Genomic DNA, 17,543 nt, shown 5'->3' with positions numbered 1-17,543 from the left:
AAATAAATTTAAGTGATTGTCAGATTTTTTAATATTTTGAAATATATGAATCAAGTATAGAGTTGAAAACATTACTTGTACATGTACATCATATCCCTCCGTTACAAAAACGAAACTCGCAAATTTAGTAGGTGATAGCCTCAGCGCTTACAGAAATGCACGCTGTTGGCAACCGTTTGTCAGTTGAGCGAGAACTACACGTGGTTTGGACTAGTACTTGCGCTTCAAATGATGCGTCAAAAACTTTGAACGATAAAACGTAACAGCAAACCAGTAACAAAAGCTCTCGGGTACTAATTTTCATAGTGTTGACTTTTGTGGGACGCGACCTGGCTAGTATGTAGAATTTTCGTGTAACTTTGCCATTAAACGACGCGAACCACGCTGTCATAAAAACAGATGAATATTTACACTAGTCGCGTTCTAGAAACTCCAAGCACGAATCATGTGCGGAATATTATTTTGTCTCAAAAGGCGAAATGTAAGCAGTAATCATGCTAGTTCTTGATACTATATACTTTTGTTCTAGTATTTTAAGCAGGTAGATTCTAGTCGTCCAATTTGAATAGTTATGTTTAATACTTTGAAGCCTACCCTTGTATACCCAAGCAAGCCCCTGATCCTAGACCGTATTAACAACTTTTAACCGCATGTAAAAGTACAAAGGGTAGCATAACTCCTTTTTAACTGAATATCATATTGAAGCCCAATCTTGTAAAACGCAATCAAAGGAACAGAAATTAAATATAGCTGCAATATCGTCTACAATATCTTTTGAATAACTCTTACTTCTAGTAAAGAGTTATGTCTTTACGAGTTCTCATCAGGCTCTTTTTGCCTAGAACTTTTTTTGCCCATCCCTGTGATGTCACTTCCCTGCTTCCGCTCCAGTTCCAGCAATTTTACTTCTCACGACAATTGCTATCTCACAATCAAGGAAAAAAATACAACTCCCCACCAAGTAACTGAGTAACTTGATAATTCTCGACAAGACCTTATGTACCAGACGAATGAATCAAAATGTTAGAAGCTAATAATAAAAAACAGTTAAATCAACGTCCTTTGAATGTTACCAGATTAGCATTTTGTTACGTACCTCTCCAAGTTGAGACAGATGGCCAACAGGTGTGACTATGCCAATTTCGGAGATCAATTGTTCAGAGATTGGCTGGTGCTACGTATTGGATCAGGGAATACATGCCACAAGCTGATTGCCCAAGGGAATACACTTAAACTCAATGAGACATTGAAAATATGTAGAAGTGAGGAGATTGCTATAAAGACTGTGCGAGAGCTCACAGTATCATCAGATGATGTACACATAGTAAGAATAAAAACACTGCAATTTCTAAAGCACCCATGTTCAACAGTGCCAATATTGCGGTGGCAGCGCCATCAGAGAGTAAAGAAGCGATGTCCTGCATATGGCAAAGAGTGCAATAAATGCAGTCGTCCAAACTACTTCGCAGCTGTTTGCAAACCAAGATCTGAAACAACGCATCAGGTGAACAGCAGAAGAAAGACTGAGTCAGTCGAACAGATAACAATAAAGACAAATGGAACATTTATGCTGCTGTATCTATACTTGGCAAGTGCAAGCACATGAATTTTCATGTTGATACAAGTTCACGTGCCAACATCCTACCAATGCTGTTCACTCCATGTCATGTGATTGCAGACTACTGAAGCTACACTTACGTCATGAACTGGCAACAAGGTATCGCCACTAGGGGGGGGGGGGGTGAAGCTGAAGATCAGAAACTGATAGTACGCTCAGGTTTCACACTCATTCTTGATCTGAAAGCATGTGAACAAATGAGACTTGTGAAAATCAAATGGAACAACATCAAAGAAACATGTATGAACATGGTGATAACCTCATCAAAAGATATGTTGGTCGAGGCCTCCCCGTGAGTGTTCGGTGCTGGGCTGTCTGCCAGGCATCTAGACGCTCCAGCGAGATGGTAACATTAGACTGCCAGTTGACTCCGTTAGACGAGTGCCTTCTACTCAAATAAATGATTGCAAATCAGAGTTGGTGAGTAGAGCTGGGCGATTCCCACTAAAATCATTGCGACTATTTTTATATCAAGTATGCGATCTTCAATTTGATTCGCGATTTTATTACAAAGGAACGAGTATTTAATTAGAAGTACAACCCAACATTAATAGCAGTTTGAGACCGGCAACATAACCCATATCTGATCGTAAAAGAACTAAAGAGTTTTATACCACCCTTACTAACAGTAAGGGTGGTATAAAACTTAGTACATAAAACGTATCCGACCATAAAAAAATCCCAACCAACAGCTTAGACTATATCTGCCTTTATAGAAATGCTACAAATTTTGGTGGAGTGCTAATGCTCAGATACTTCTTGTTACTTTAAATTATGATGCAGAAATGTTAGCATGTTCACTCACTCTGGGTTGTGGGTGGTGTGCTTTTTGAAACAATATGTCCACTCACTGAAAATATTCTTTCACTGGTAACTGATGTTGATTGCAGGCAGAGATAGTGTTTTGACAATTGGCTGAGCATAGGAGACATGTGAGCATTAGCGCCCTACCACTGAAATATGTCACTATCTCGATAGAGCAGACTACTTGTTTTATACAACAGCGAGACTTTCCCGGCGCAGTGTATCACCTAAAACGTACTGTGCGATGATGCTTAACTGAGATGAATGACTGACATCTGTTGATTTGTCCAAAGTGAGGGAAGAATATTTTGCTGCATTTATGTAGCTCATTTGTTGTTTCTCCACCTGATTTCCCTTCATAATGGCACGGTCGTGTACAGTTCTCTCTGACACAGGCTTGTTTTTAATTCGCTTTATTATCATATCTTTATCTTTGAAGTTGCCAAAATGTTCATTAGTCACATCTAGCATGAATGGTTTGGCATATTCGCCATCTGTAATTGGTTTCCCGCTTCTCACAGTTGCTAAAGAACCAGCAACGCTATAGGAATTAAAGTTACTTTGTCGGGCCCATACACGGAGCTGCTGCTGGCTAGCTTGTAATCTAGATGGAAGGTCTTGGCAGGCCATCTTTCTACTGTCTCCTGTTGGATATTTCGCTGCAACTGTGGCATAGTGTGAGTCAGTGTTGCTTTATATTTGACCGTTTCGTTGACGCAATTTTATCATTGGGTATTAGACACACTGCAGAACCTGCTCTCTCCACAAAGGCAAATTGTTTTGTACATTTTGCTGAAATGTCCGACACTCCTCGTCTTTTTCTTTTAGCCATCTTTTGGTTTGAAGGGTTTACCTTTTGATCTAAAAATGACTTGTGTGGTCTCTGTGCGACCTGCGCAGAGTGGAGTACAGAAAGCACAATAAACTCTTTGCTGCACGCGCCACACCAAAAAGTTGCAGATGATAATATATTTGTATTAAATGAACATTATTTTGTTTATTGTCATTGTAATTTCAGCATTATTTGTATTATTATGATAATTAAATTAACAGCAAAATTATGTCTTTTTTACTGATTCATCAAAGAGCCAGATGGAATCATCAAAAAAGCCATAAATGGCTCAAGAGCCATATGTTCCCTAGACCTGTTCTGTAACCTGACACTGATAAATCATAGAAAAATAACAAAAAAACTGCAAGCAATGAGAACATGGTGATTAATAGTAGTAACACTAATATTAACAGTTTTACAAAATGAACTGGATTAATTCAAAATATCGCGCATACTAACTGTTTGTTCAATATGTTGAGTTCTTAGTCATTGTCCTCACCATCAGCATTTTCTGCTATTGCTGCTTCAGTTTTGTTGTATGCTCGCATGTGCAAAAGTTCTGTGTAATGCAGCTTTTCCTTGATACACCTGTTTCCTCAGCAGCTAGATTTTTGACACCCGCATAGAAATGCTAGCAAAATATCAAGTGGGGCAATAATGCTGGTATGACACTTCACTGCATACTCATAATTTTCCTTATCCAGTATCCACCCATGTGAAAAGAAAATTGGCACATTGGAAAGTTGTGTTGCTGCCTCTTTCCATATAGCTGTTATATAACTGCATGATGCACATGTTCTATCAGAGATTGATAGCAGGGAGGGACTGATTTGCACCAAATAGCCTGTATGCAAATAACCTGTATTTACAGTTACACAAATAGTCTGTACCTTAACCAGTTGATGTCTGGGCCATTTTCCTGGTTGCTATTTTTCTGGCCATAGAGTTTGTATGGGTAAGTGTCACGAAGAGAATAAAGTTGCTCCAAAACTTAAATGATTCTCCAAGTCATTTCTTTACATGCATAAGTTTCCTATGACTTTTTTCCTTTTGCCTTCAAAGGATAAAACTGCATCGCAGCTGGAAAAAAGATGCAAACCTATGAGCCTCACATTGGTAGGTTATTTCTGAGCTTAGTAGCCATTGCACTGACATCTAATGGCCACTTCTGGTCCCTCTGTCCAATAAGAAAAACAAAGTCGACATTTAATATTCTTACCATGGACAAGTGCCATGATAGCAACGTCTGTGTCCAAAGATTCGATGAATTATCATCGAATCCTGTGCATAGTCATCACCAGTGTGACATACATGCAGCATGAGATGCCTTTTTGCTTCCTCGTAATCACAAGCCAAAGTAGGCGCCTCTGTAGTGGTGGGTTGAGCATAAGGTTTGCTACTAAGCCGGTAGCGTAATCTTGTTGTTGTAGCGTAGGGGAGTATAAGGGTATCACGCCTACCTTTAGTTTTTCAGTGTGTAGCAATGAATGCAACACCACTTCCTTGTTGCTTCCAGACTTTAGAAAGGTTTTTAGTCAGTTGCTATCTTCAGAGCTTTGTTACTAATATGAAGATTGCTTTGTTTGACTCATCACTTTTTGCTTTGCTCACTCGCCTTGATTATCTTCCTGTAATAATTGTCGATCACAAGATCTACACGAGCAGCCTTGTATTTCTTAGCATGGTCAATAAGCACATCAATAATGGTATCAGCAAGCTGTCCGAATGTTGAAGGAATAGCACTGATAGGCAAAGCTAGGATAAATGCCATTGCATCCACGTTGATGACCGCACATCCTAAATAGCTTGGAGTCACTGCATTCATGGTAGTTTGATCATGTCTGCCATAGATATGAACTGACCCTCTAAAAAGGTTTCTGACTCGGTTGTTCTCAGGTGACCTGAGCGGAAATATTCAAAAACTACAGTTTGAGGCGCAGCTCTCTGCTTGTTCCTTTACATAAAAATTTCCGAGGTGCCATCAGAAAGTGTTGACAATCTTCATAATTTATTCTGTCCAGGCAAAATTGATCGATATTTTTACCACTTATGCAGTTGTTTATTGAGCATGATGCAGATATACTTGTCGTAATAAAACTTGGCCATTTCTAAAGCAACTGTTTTCTGATCAAATTGCGCAAGCATATGTTCTTTCTGTTTGATGGTAGCAGCATTTTCCAATCCACCTGCATATGTAAGCAGGTGCACAGCTCGCAAAACTAGCAAGATGTTTACACACAACCATGCTTGAACATTTCCACAGAAGTTTAAATCAACTGTAGGGTCATAGCTGCTTGCAGACTGTTGTGATGCCGATCATTGATACCATACTAGTACAAGTTGGAAACAATACATAACATTGCTTATAAATTCCCTATCATAGTTAAAGCAACTGAGTGAATCATGTCTTGAGTTAATTTACAGGATAGATGGACATGCCAGCAGTCTCAGTTTTGGCTACATGAAAAACTACATTTGCGAGTAGTTGATTTTTGTGAGTAGTACGGACCTTTCTTTTCACAAATTACGCATATACGCTCAAGCGTAGGTTTTGATGCGGAGAAGTAGAGAGCAGAATTGGATCTTGTGATTTTTTTAGTGGCTCATTTTCATCTTGACAAAGTGTATTATGAGTATCAGGTTTTCAACTCTTTTCATATGGCTAAATGAATGTCAGGACAACATTAATGAGTGGGAAAATCACTATCAGTTAGTCAGTTAAGACCAATAAACCGTTAAGTATTCATTCATGCTTTGTCCATTTGCTAAAGAGGGCAAGACTAAAAGTGCGTTTACACGAGGCCGATTTGTTGGAGTTGCTTCAACTCCGATAGAGTCGGAGTTGGAACCGCTTCTAGTCTATCTATGATTTGAAATACATTTTTGCAGAGGCTTTTACACCGGACCAACCCCAACATACAAATTTATACAAAATGGGTCACTATTTTAACCAATTAAATACAACATCGATACCTATTCAATTTTGACCGCTTATCACAAAAAACGGAAATGAAAACCTCGCCATTGATGCATATCATGCCCACACCGCTTCTTACAGTAATTTTTATAGTAATAACAGTAATAATTTAGTTCGTCTAAAGTAATTTTTTGCAATGATGGAACAAGACAACGACAATTTACTACTATGTTGTGCTGCAGCCATTATAGCTTTAGATGAAGCCGAAGAAAAACAGGTACGCTCGCATATATTTGAATTTGGTTATATAGTCTATTACTTATGCTATTCATATTGTGAACATTCAATTTAAGAAATTTGTTCACGATTTTTTTACCAATGTTTCAATTTACAGAATTTTATTAATTGTCACTGTACCCGGTTAGACCCACCGGTAGAGAAATATGGCTTATTATTATTCTGGATAATAGTTCCTCGATTTGTGACCCAAACCGACTTTTCGCATGATTCTACTACTGCATGTTCTGTGTATTTGTAGGAAAATTTGCGAAAGGGTAAACCGTGGGTCGATCCAATTACTGGATCACGTACCATACATGGCGCTTTCTATTCAACTGTGTAAAGCTAATTGATGCTACTGGCGATGACAAGCTACCATCCAACCGGGTTGGCTCGTTCCAAAATTACTTACGATTGTCTCAAGAAGAGTTTCGCTTAGTTTTATCAAAAGTGGAGCTAGAAATAAAGAAGCTAGATACCCACTATAGAGAAGCTATTACTGCAGAAGAAAGATTTGGTAACAGAGATATTTAGCTATGGGCGCTAGTTTACCTCAGATGCATTATGAATGGTACATCTCAGTTGCTAGCTTATCACAAATAATTTCCGAAACTTCAAGAGCATTCTACAATTGTTTAAAATATGACTTTAGTAAAACTCTGTCTAGTGTGAAAGAATGGCTCAACATCTCCTCTGATTTGGAACAGAAATGGAATTTCCTAAATGCCATTGGTGCCCTTGATGGCAAACATGTCATGATGAACAAGCCTTGGTATGCTGGGTCTGAGTACCATAACTACAAGGGGCAGGAATCAATTATCTTGCTGGCTATGTGTGATGCAAACTACTCTTTTACGAATGTTAATGTTGGGACACAAGATCGAGCTTCAGATGGGGGTGTTTTTACAGTGAGTACGCTACAGGCAGCATTGACCAGCAATAATATTAATGTACTGCCTGCCTGCTTGCTGCCAGGGTGTAAAAAACCTTTACCTTATGTAATATTAGCCGATGAGGCGTTTTTAAAAAAATCTCACTCTATGCGACCATATCCGAAAAGGGATTTGACAGATGAGAGGATTTTTAATTACCAATTGTCACGAGTTAGAAGACTAATCAACAACTCTTTTGGAATTCTCTCTTCGACATGGCCAATTTTACTTTGTCGCATTGACCTTCAACCAGATAAAACTAGAGCCATTGTCGGCTTGCTGCGCTTTTCACAACCTCATTCGTAGTTCTTGCCATCCTCTTGAAGTAACAGTGCCACCGTTACCTCGAGAACCGTCTAATCTAGGGGACACTATACCTAGTGTTAAAGCTCGACCTGTTAGACCAACTGAAGCTGCTAGGATGGTTCGGGAACAGTACTGTGATTATCTCAACAAAGTTGGAGCAGTCTGGTGGCAGAGAGAGAGAGTACGCATTGTCACAATGATACAGGTAAGCTTAATTTAAAGCATTTTATAACTAAGCTGCTTGAAATTCATCTCTTGTGTTCTGACATTTCTCATCAGCAATTTGTGTACGGTGATACAAATAATTTCAATCATTTTAAAATTTTTTACATGGTTGACCTGTAGTTTGATGAGCATATCTAAGACTGTCTCTTGCAGTAGTTAATGAGAATTACCTATGTTTTAGATCTGTCAAGCAACGGTAACACAGTCATGGTTTGATGAATTATTATTATATTCGATGTACATCAACCAACACTACAGGAGCTCATTTGATCGCAGCAATTATGGTATTTGCCATCTACTGTACAGCAGTTAAACATTTGGCTCAATGGTACAGGCAGTGTCTAAAGTGCATGCTTATTGAATATTTGAGTCCTATTGATCTGTGTAAAAAACATTCTCACACACTTATGACATATACAGTGGTGTGCAAAATAAACTGGACCTCTTTTCTGAGAGACTAAAAATCTCATTTACAAACTTTGTTATCCACTGTAAATTTAGTCCATGGCCATAAATTCTATTAAATTAATCCTACTTTTGTCCTTCACATATATAAGCAAAGCAGCTGTGAAAGTAATTTTTTAATAATTTTGTAGGCTGAATTCTGACCATTTCAATATTTTGAAATGTTGAAGATTAAATAGATGAAATGTTCAGAAGTTAGCCTACATCATGATTTAAAAATCAAATTTGAGTAAAAGTTACCAAAATACATAGTTGAAGTATTTTACTACTAAGTAGTTTCATGCATAGTAGGTGCACTCTTTAGGTTAAATGACCAAAGGTTGTTAAAATGTATAAACGCAAGCTAAGCAATTATAGGTTTAAAATAAATAAGATTAAAAGACACTGTAAACGAATGTTGTATGGTAACAGAATTCATGTAATGTGACCCAGTCTGTGCTTTCGTGCATGTCTACATGTCGATATCATTTCTACTCTGTTGTTTAATGTTGATAGCTGTGGCTCGTGAACTATATAGAATTTTTCCCATTGACAGAGGTTGCAGAGTTTTGTAGACGGATTAAAAGAAGATGCGTGCTTGAGAATTTTCCAGCTTATGTTATAGTTAATGTCACTCGCTTTCAGCTTTTTTATTTATTCGCTTAGTTTGGTGGAGTTTTTCTTGTTGGCAGAATAAAAGGATGATTTGTGATTAGAATATCTTTTCTTAAATGATGTCTCAGTTAGCCCTACATATGATTGTTGTAGGTATTGTGCATTGTTTGTGTTCACAACAGCTTGGCATATAACACTCTCTGTTAAGCATTTCCAGTTTAGTGGGCATTGACTTGCGTTGCGGCAATTACAGTTCTTTGTTGGTGTTAAAATTGGTTTGGACACCTTATTGTGCTTGTTTATAAGATCTTTCATATTAGGGCTGCAGCTGTAGCTGATCTTTTTCGTGTTCTTATTAAACAGTTTATGAAGCTTATGATTCTTTGGGAATTCTGAGTTTAAGATAGAGAAGAATTTCTTGCCAATGTTTGTGGCTGTGCTCTTAGAGAATGGTGAGTGAAACCATATAATTTTATGGTTTCGTTTTCTGCTGAAAGAGAGTGACATTAACTATGACATAAGCTGAAAAATTCTCAAGCAGTGCATCTTCTATTAATCAGTCTGCAAAACTCTGCAACCTCTGTCAATGGGAAAAATTATATATAGTTCACGAGCCACAGCTATCCACATTGAACAACAGAGTAGAAATGATATCGACATGTAGACACGCGCGAAAGCACAGACTGGGTCACATACATGAATTCTGTTACCATACAACATTCGTTTACAGTGTCTTTTAATCCTATTTATTTTAAACCTATAATTGCTTAGCTTGCGTTTATACATTTTAACAACCTTTGGTCATTTTACCTGAAGAGTGCACCTACTATGCATGAAACTATTTAGCAGTAAAATGCTTTAACCATTTTGGTAACTTTTACTTAAATTTGATTTTTGTCAGCTCTAGTTTTGCTATTGAGCACTTTTTCAAACAATGTGATAATCATTCATGATTTATAAACATAATTTTACAACCGTTTTATTTACATATTTGAAATAAGGACAAAAAAGGGATACATTTAATATATAATTTATGGCTGTGGACTAAATGCACAGTGGGTAACCATGTTGTAAATGAGAATTTTAGTATTCCCATAAAAAAGATATATAAGCAGAAAATATAAGCTTATGATTATATAAAACTTTTTGGTATTACTATGATGTTGAATAGCTTGGATCACTGTCTGCTTCAGTTGATTGACCATATATAGGTGCCGGTGGTTGTTCTTGAAACCGAGTCTCATGGGGAATTTGTTGGATCTTCAACAATGCGGTCGAGGCTAATTGTTTGTTCGGAATTTGACGGAGCTGCTCAGCAATCATCTTACCAGCATAGTCAAACTCGTCCATTTGGCTTGCCTCTTTTCTTGCACTGTAATCATTGTCTGTGATAGTTTTTAGAGATTTAGCTCTAATTTGTTCAGGCTCTGACCTCTTGCGCTTCAGCAACTGAGATGCCTGAACTGGAGTTTCAGGTTTGGGTGCACTTTCATCATTCAATTCCTTGAGGCAGTTGGTACAGCTAATACCAATGAATCAGTTGTAGCTGACCTATCCATGTCAGCTTGACTGGCTGAGTCTGTGAGTGCTGAAAAAGATGACGAATATGAGTTATTTGTAGTTTTGTCATACAGTAAAATTGTAAAATTTTGTAAATGAGATATGTACCTTCACTAGGCATCTCAATACTAGACTCAGTCTGATTGACACGCACCGTTGTGGAAAGGAACATTAGGCTAGTGCAGGGGTCTGCAACCTTTTCCACTCAAAGAGCCATTGGGATCCGTTTTTCGCAGGAAAGAACGCAGTAGGAGCCACAAATCCAAATCCCCTTTGATATTTTAAATTAAAAATTAAAATAAATTTTACATGTAACATTTTTGTTTAGCTTTTGATGCTTTTATACCATGTTTACATCATAAAACGAAATGGTGTGGCATGTATAATAATTTAACTGCTGAGAAACAAAATTACATTTTTGCAAAGAACAATTAAATAGATAATTACTTGAGCGTAACGTGAAAATATTTTGTTGCTTTTAAGGTTAATTTCAAGAGAAACTGCAACTTCATGTTTAATTCAGTCCTTCTTTTAACAAAACCCCGACCTTGAATTTATCTGCAGCAAATGTGTTACATTTCTTCTGCATGCTGTCATTTGGTGCCTATGGTGAGTAAGCTGTCAACCTGAAGAATAAAAAACAATTTGTTCAAACAATGACAAAACATGAATATATGCAAAATGGCCAATTAAAATATTTAACTATTATACTGGGTTAATGTGATTTTTGCTCCTGGACCACATCGCACAGCGTCTGTATGTCGGGGCTGTATGATGTCACCGTCACCTTTACACAGGATCCCAAGCTATTATCTGTGAGGCGCATGCGGTGCTTGTTTTTGATAAAGTTCATGTTGGAGAAGACTTGCTCACACACATATGTAGATCCGAAGATAGAGAGGACCCCAAGTGCATACTTTTTTATGTTTATGTAAATGTCGGGGATAGCCTTCCATGTTTCGAACACGAGTTTGTCCGGTTTTGGGAGGTTTTCCATCTCGCTCCATTTGTGGTTCTGTGCAAGAACGGCTTTTTGACGAACAGCATTCTCTAGATCAGCAGTCAAGCTTATAAACTTGGACACCCAGATCGCTTTGTCCGCGATGTCAGCAAGTTCCAACTCAAGATCTGATTGACTTACTAAACAAGGAGCAACAGGGAAAAATAATGTGGCTTTCTCCTATCTGAATTCACAGAAGCGTTTCCCAAACGATGTTTGCATTGTGGTTATTGCAGAGTGTAAATATTCCGTGTTCACTGTGTCATGAGCTTGTTTGAACTCTCTCAACCATGGGAAGTGAGACAGTGTGCCCCTCTGTATCTTTCTGGCAAATACATTCAACTTCTGCTCGAAAGCCAGCACGTCCTCCAGCAGGTGCATGGCTGTGCGTCCTTTCTCCTGAAGGTTAGTATTAAGTGTGTTAAGGTGCGCTGTCATTTCCACCATGAAGTAGAGTTTTTCCAGCCATTCAAACTGTTCAAGCTGAGGATATGAGAGCCCTTTTCTGCTCAGAAAAAAGTTTACTTCTTCAAAACATTCAGCAAAGCGTTTGAGTACGTCCCCCCCTAGAGAGCCACCGGACCTTATTGTGCATCAAAAGAATATGAATAGAATATGTGCTTTCCATCTCGTCCAATAAACTTCGGGATTGACGATGATTTAAATCTTTTGCCATAATTTTATTGATGATCTGAATGACAAAATCCATTACATCTATGCATTCTGGAAGAAATGTTTGAGCTCATAAGGCCTCTTGGTGGAAGATACAATGGAAGGCCAGTAGCTTTCTGTCCAGTGACTTCTGTAGTAAAGCAACAAAACCCTTCTGTGGCCCTGTCATGCTCGGTGCCCCATCAGTTACCGACACGAGATGAGTTGTATTTATTTCTTTGACTCCTAAACAATTCAACACAGCCTCGCAGATGTCCTCGCCTCGTGTTTGGCCTTTCAATAGTATTAACTCGATTAACTCCTCCGGAGGCCCATCATCGTTTACATAGCAGCAGAACAATTCTGTTTGTTCAATATTACTTTTGTCTTTAGATTCACCACAAGCAATTGAGTACGCTGCAGTTTTATTGATGTCTTTTATTTGCTGTCTGGTGATGTTTTCTGCCATTCGTATGGTCCTGTCTTTGCAGACAGGGGCATATCTCTGATTTTTTGCACAATTTCAGTCTTATTTTTGAAGTCCATGAACAGATGCTCAGAAATCTTAATGAATGATTCATTTATATATTCTCCGTTGGTGAACGGCTTTCCATGCCTGACTATTTCTTGAGCGACCACAAAACTAGCATATGTAGTTGAATTTTCAGATTTCACCCACTTCTTGAAATTGTTTTTGCTCAAATTAGCCTTCCGCATCAGTTCTAAAACGGCCTTTTTTCTCTCATCTCCCTCTGGGTATTTTCGAGCAAAGGCTGCGTGTTTATTTTGAAAATGTTTTGCGACATTTGACTTTTTGTTGTTTGCAAATTTCTCACTACATATTAAGCAAACTGGTGAACCAGTCTCATCAGCTGTGAAAGCAAACGAATCAGTTCACGTAGGGTTAAATGTCCTATTTTCCTCTGTCACTTTTGTTTTCTTAGTATGCGCCATAGTTTGCCTGCTTAGGGTAAAAAAAATCAACAAGTGTTGGGTTGGCTGGTGTAATTTTGGCGGTTTTATTAGCGCAAAAATAATGACGCACAATTTGGTGGACGCCGGGCCACGAATTTATTTTTGATGTTTTATATACTCGCATATAATTACTCTTAGATATATTTTTGCATGTCGTGTCTGTTTTTATTATGTGTCTTACACGCATACATTTACTCTTATATATAGTTTGCATATTGTGTCTGTTTTCATTATGCGTCTTATCGCTAATACTTTGTAAGTTGGCCGTAACTAAGTCAACATGTTAGCGTCTCTAGTAATCATTATTTTTGTATGGCTTCTTACCCGGTTCCATTACACGGTCCGGGGAAATTATATGTATACATAGAGAGCGCTTTCGCTAGGAGAGCAGAGTAGTTGCAGCTCCACGACTAATGAAACTTCCTTCGAAATAAAACTTACGAAAAACGACGTTCATTTATCTTACATTTATGCAACATTTCTTCAGATCTAAATCGTGCCTGATTAAAGGTCGGCAAATCCTTTACAATAACAGGCAAAAATGTTTGATTTATCATCATAATTAAAAAATTTTCCAAAGTCAGAGGGAGCCGCAGTGAGGGGATGAAAGAGCCGCATGTGGCTCTGGAGCCGCAGGTTGCTAACCCCTGGGCTAGTGTAACATGGCCAAGATGGTTGATACGTATCTTCAGCCCCTACGCCTGACCTCTGGGAACTGAGCACCTTTTTGTATTCCGTCAGCCAGTATATGCGTAGCCCTTAGTATTTGGCTTTGACAATTTGAACTAAAATGTGACAACAAACATAAAATAAATAATTTACAGATTAAATTCTTGTGTAGGTAAAAGTGGGTGATCTGTAAGAACACCATCAACATTGATGAAAGTAGGTTGCAGTTTGGCGAGGGTTCAAATAAAAGCGATTATTAATAAATTCGTTGCAATTATTAACAAATTATTAACATTAACATAAACATTAATAATGTTTAATTACTAAATGTTTACTACCATTGTTAGATCAGCTGTTTACACTAGAACAATGCACTGCGCACTAGTGCTAGTCTTACTAACCTGGACTGTTTAGCGACTTGGCTAGATCCTCATACTGTCTTTGAGCCCGTGAAAAATGGTCCGGATGCGTATAGTTCCATATATAACACCGTGGTTGCAACTCTGCAAGTAACTGCTCAGTACTCATAGATTTTAATGTTAGTTTTAACTGATAGTTAGGTAAAACAGAATAGACGGCATATTTTAAGCTTACATTTCGGGCACAATTGCGAATTTTTGCAATGTTGCAAGATATGATTGGTCAATTTCTTGTTTCACTCCGACAAAGATGGCCGTCAAAATCGGACCAACATAGTATGCAGCATTTCACCGATTTTGTGTCGGTAATGGAGACAAGGCAGTTTTAACAACCGATTTGCCTTTTACACCAGGCTGATTTTGTCGGAGTTGAAACAACTCCGACAAATCGGCCTGGTGTAAAGGCACTTTAATGGTTAATGCTTAGCTAGATTGGAATTTAGTCATTTTTTAAACTGAACACAAGCATCTTGATCAGTAGCCAACACTACTGTTTTATACAGATTACCATGTCAGCATTCCTTTCATTTCAATAATAATCATTAGTTAATTAATTGAATCACAAAATAATTACTTTATAGAATAATTGTAAGTCACATTATCTCATCTTAAATGTCGAAGTGATAAAGTATCTCAAGTCTAGAAAAATACCTCAGTTTTTTTAGCAAGTCAATCTTGCTTTTATTAGTAAGCTTCTGATAGCAAGCTCTAGAAATCTGGGAGCTTTGCAGCTAAGTTGAAGGTATACACCGTTGAAAACAGACTTTTCAGGCTCTTCGAAAAAGTATTTTCGAGCTTTCTACCCAGCGACTAAATGTTTGACTTGTGTATTTAGTCAATGTTATCAAAGAATTTTTTTGAACCATTTATGTGAGCTACACAAGCCATGTCAAAGCTCAAATCTTGCATGCAAAACAAAAAATAAATTTAGGCTGGTGATGCTTTGACCTTGACCGTTGTAATAAATAAACAAACTGTGACTCACTTAGTAAAAAACAAATTACATTTTGGTATAGAAGGAGACAATTCTTTAAAATCTACCAAACCTAAAATGTAGGAATTCTCTTACCATTCCGATTGGTAGGCATGGCAACTCATTGGGTATGTTATGAATTCTAACCCATCAAATCTGTCTAGTAAGTGCAAAAAATTGCTACTGAAAATAGGAATCAACGGAAATGCAAGATAAACTGCCTTGGCCCACTGCCTATTGGGTTCAAAAGATTATTACTATGGCAGTGAGTCAAACAGAAGTAGATGTGGTACACACAGAAACATTGATATCTAGTTAGTTACTTCACATCTTCCCTCAAGCTGCATAACTCAAACAATATGAGTATGTACGATAGTATGCTAAAGGCTAGTAACCATTAAGATAATAGAAAATATCAATATCAGATCGATTATCCTCAGCATCCACTTCATAGGGTCAGATCGGTTCTGGATTTAGTTCCCATCATTGTCAGTCAGGTAAGCAGACATTTTTTTTACCTCTGTGGTTTGATAATAACCGAACCTGAAAAGAGGTAGTCATTTTATTTTGACTGGGGCTCTCCATCACACTCTCTGGCGTTTGAGTATTTAGGTCTGTTTTTTGCTTTTCCGATACCGAATCCGTTGTGCTCTGGATTTTGGGTGAATGAGGCCTGGCCTTGCCTGAATACCAGTCTTTCGGCATTGACCTTGGCCTTCTGCGACGGCTCCTTCACTCGTAAGTGGTTTTTTCCATCTCAATCAAATGCTTTATGGTTCTGTGAAACTACTGAAAAAGTCTTGATATAGTAGGAACTCGAAGCAGCTTTTTCCAAAACTACAGCTTTTTGCCCACGACTTGAATATAGACGTTATCCTGGGGTTTTAGCTCTGTTATGTTGTGTTCATGGTGTCTTCTATCGTAGGTCTGTTTAGGCTGTACTTTTCATGTTTTACTACTTCTCGCGAGTTGGAAAGTAACTAGATTGAGTTACATTAGCTTGAGTTAAACTAACATAAAAAGGAAAAGTATGACTGATTGTTTGTGTTTCACTGCTCCTCAATAGTTTGTCTAAATGGGAATAACATAGATTTTGACATCTAGACCAGTTTCAAATCAACAGACAGACTGGTCCTGTGATGCTTATCTACCCTTGAGCTAGTCAATGGGTTTTTTTTGCCTTTTTATTCTTCTACATTGATACAATTACACAAAGGCCCAAATTGGTCAACTATTGTACCGTTCTTTTACTTTGTTCTGCTTGAATAACATCTCACTTATTTGCATGACTCTATGCTAAACTTTCTGGGTTTCCCCTACATTTCACTTTTACAGTACACCTGGCATCACTAACTAAATTCTCACTCCTAATAGCCGATCGAACATCAGTTGAGCTGGACTTACACCAGTTATCGAATGTAGTGTATGTCAACATAAGTCAAGAGAAACCCATCAAATTTATAGATCTGGATGGGTGCAGTTTGTGTGAATCTTTCTGTCAACACATTGGTGGCTGGATGATGGGACACGTGCACTTAAGCTGAATGCTAAGCTAAGAAAGACATCAGTAAACTCATTGCTACAAAACTGAGTATCATTGCCACTCACAAATTCCTTTAGAGTGGCCCACCTCACAGATTCCTTTAGAGTGGCCCACCTCACAGATTCCTTTAGAGTGGCCCACCTCACAAATTCCTTTAGAGTGGCCCACCTCACAGATTCCTTTAGAGTGGCCCACCTCACAGATTCCTTTAGAGTGGCCCACCTCACGAATTCCTTTAGAGTGGCCCACCTCACAAATTCCTTTAGAGTGGCCCACCTCACAAATTCCTTTAGAGTGGCCCACCTCACAGATTCCTTTAGAGTGGCCCACCTCACAAATTCCTTTAGAGTGGCCCACCTCACAAATTCCTTTAGAGTGGCCCACCTCACAAATTCCTTTAGAGTGGCCCACCTCACAGATTCCTTTAGAGTGGCCCACCTCACAAATTCCTTTAGAGTGGCCCACCTCACAAATTCCTTTAGAGTGGCCCACCTCACAGATACTAAAAATGAACTTACACAAATCTTTTAGTAAATTATATCAGAAAGTTTTTGTATCTATAATTTGCAATTGTTTTTGATGTTTAAGGTGATCTGACTACCAGGATGTTTCAAGATTAAGATGGACAAAACTTGATTGCGGTTGAAACTCTCAACTTCAAGTGTGATTATGACATCTATAGTTGCAAATAGACTGACAGAATAAAAAGACATAACGGTTGAACTTACATGTACACGCAAAAGCTGGTATCAATAACGTGAGACAGCCTGACGAGCAACTC

At 38.1% G+C, this 17,543-nt stretch overlaps 1 protein-coding gene across 2 annotated transcripts in view; it reads left to right on the top strand.

Moving 5' to 3' along the window:
• Positions 1–270: 270 nt before the first annotated feature.
• The window catches only part of LOC137385541 (asparagine synthetase domain-containing protein 1-like), a 45,058-nt gene continuing 27,785 nt past the window's right edge, over positions 271–17,543 (top strand). For both annotated transcript variants that reach the window (XM_068072022.1, XM_068072021.1), the window contains exon 1: positions 271–481. In XM_068072022.1, the coding sequence (XP_067928123.1) occupies positions 446–481 (36 nt within the window). In that variant the 5' untranslated portion in view covers positions 271–445. The remainder of the gene's footprint in view (positions 482–17,543) is intronic.

Source organism: Watersipora subatra, chromosome 1, assembly GCF_963576615.1.
Source record: "Watersipora subatra chromosome 1, tzWatSuba1.1, whole genome shotgun sequence".
Taxonomy (NCBI): Eukaryota; Metazoa; Bryozoa; class Gymnolaemata; order Cheilostomatida; family Watersiporidae; genus Watersipora; species Watersipora subatra.
The sequence above is the reverse complement of the archived record's forward strand: the minus strand, read 5'-3'. Positions and strand labels throughout refer to the sequence as shown.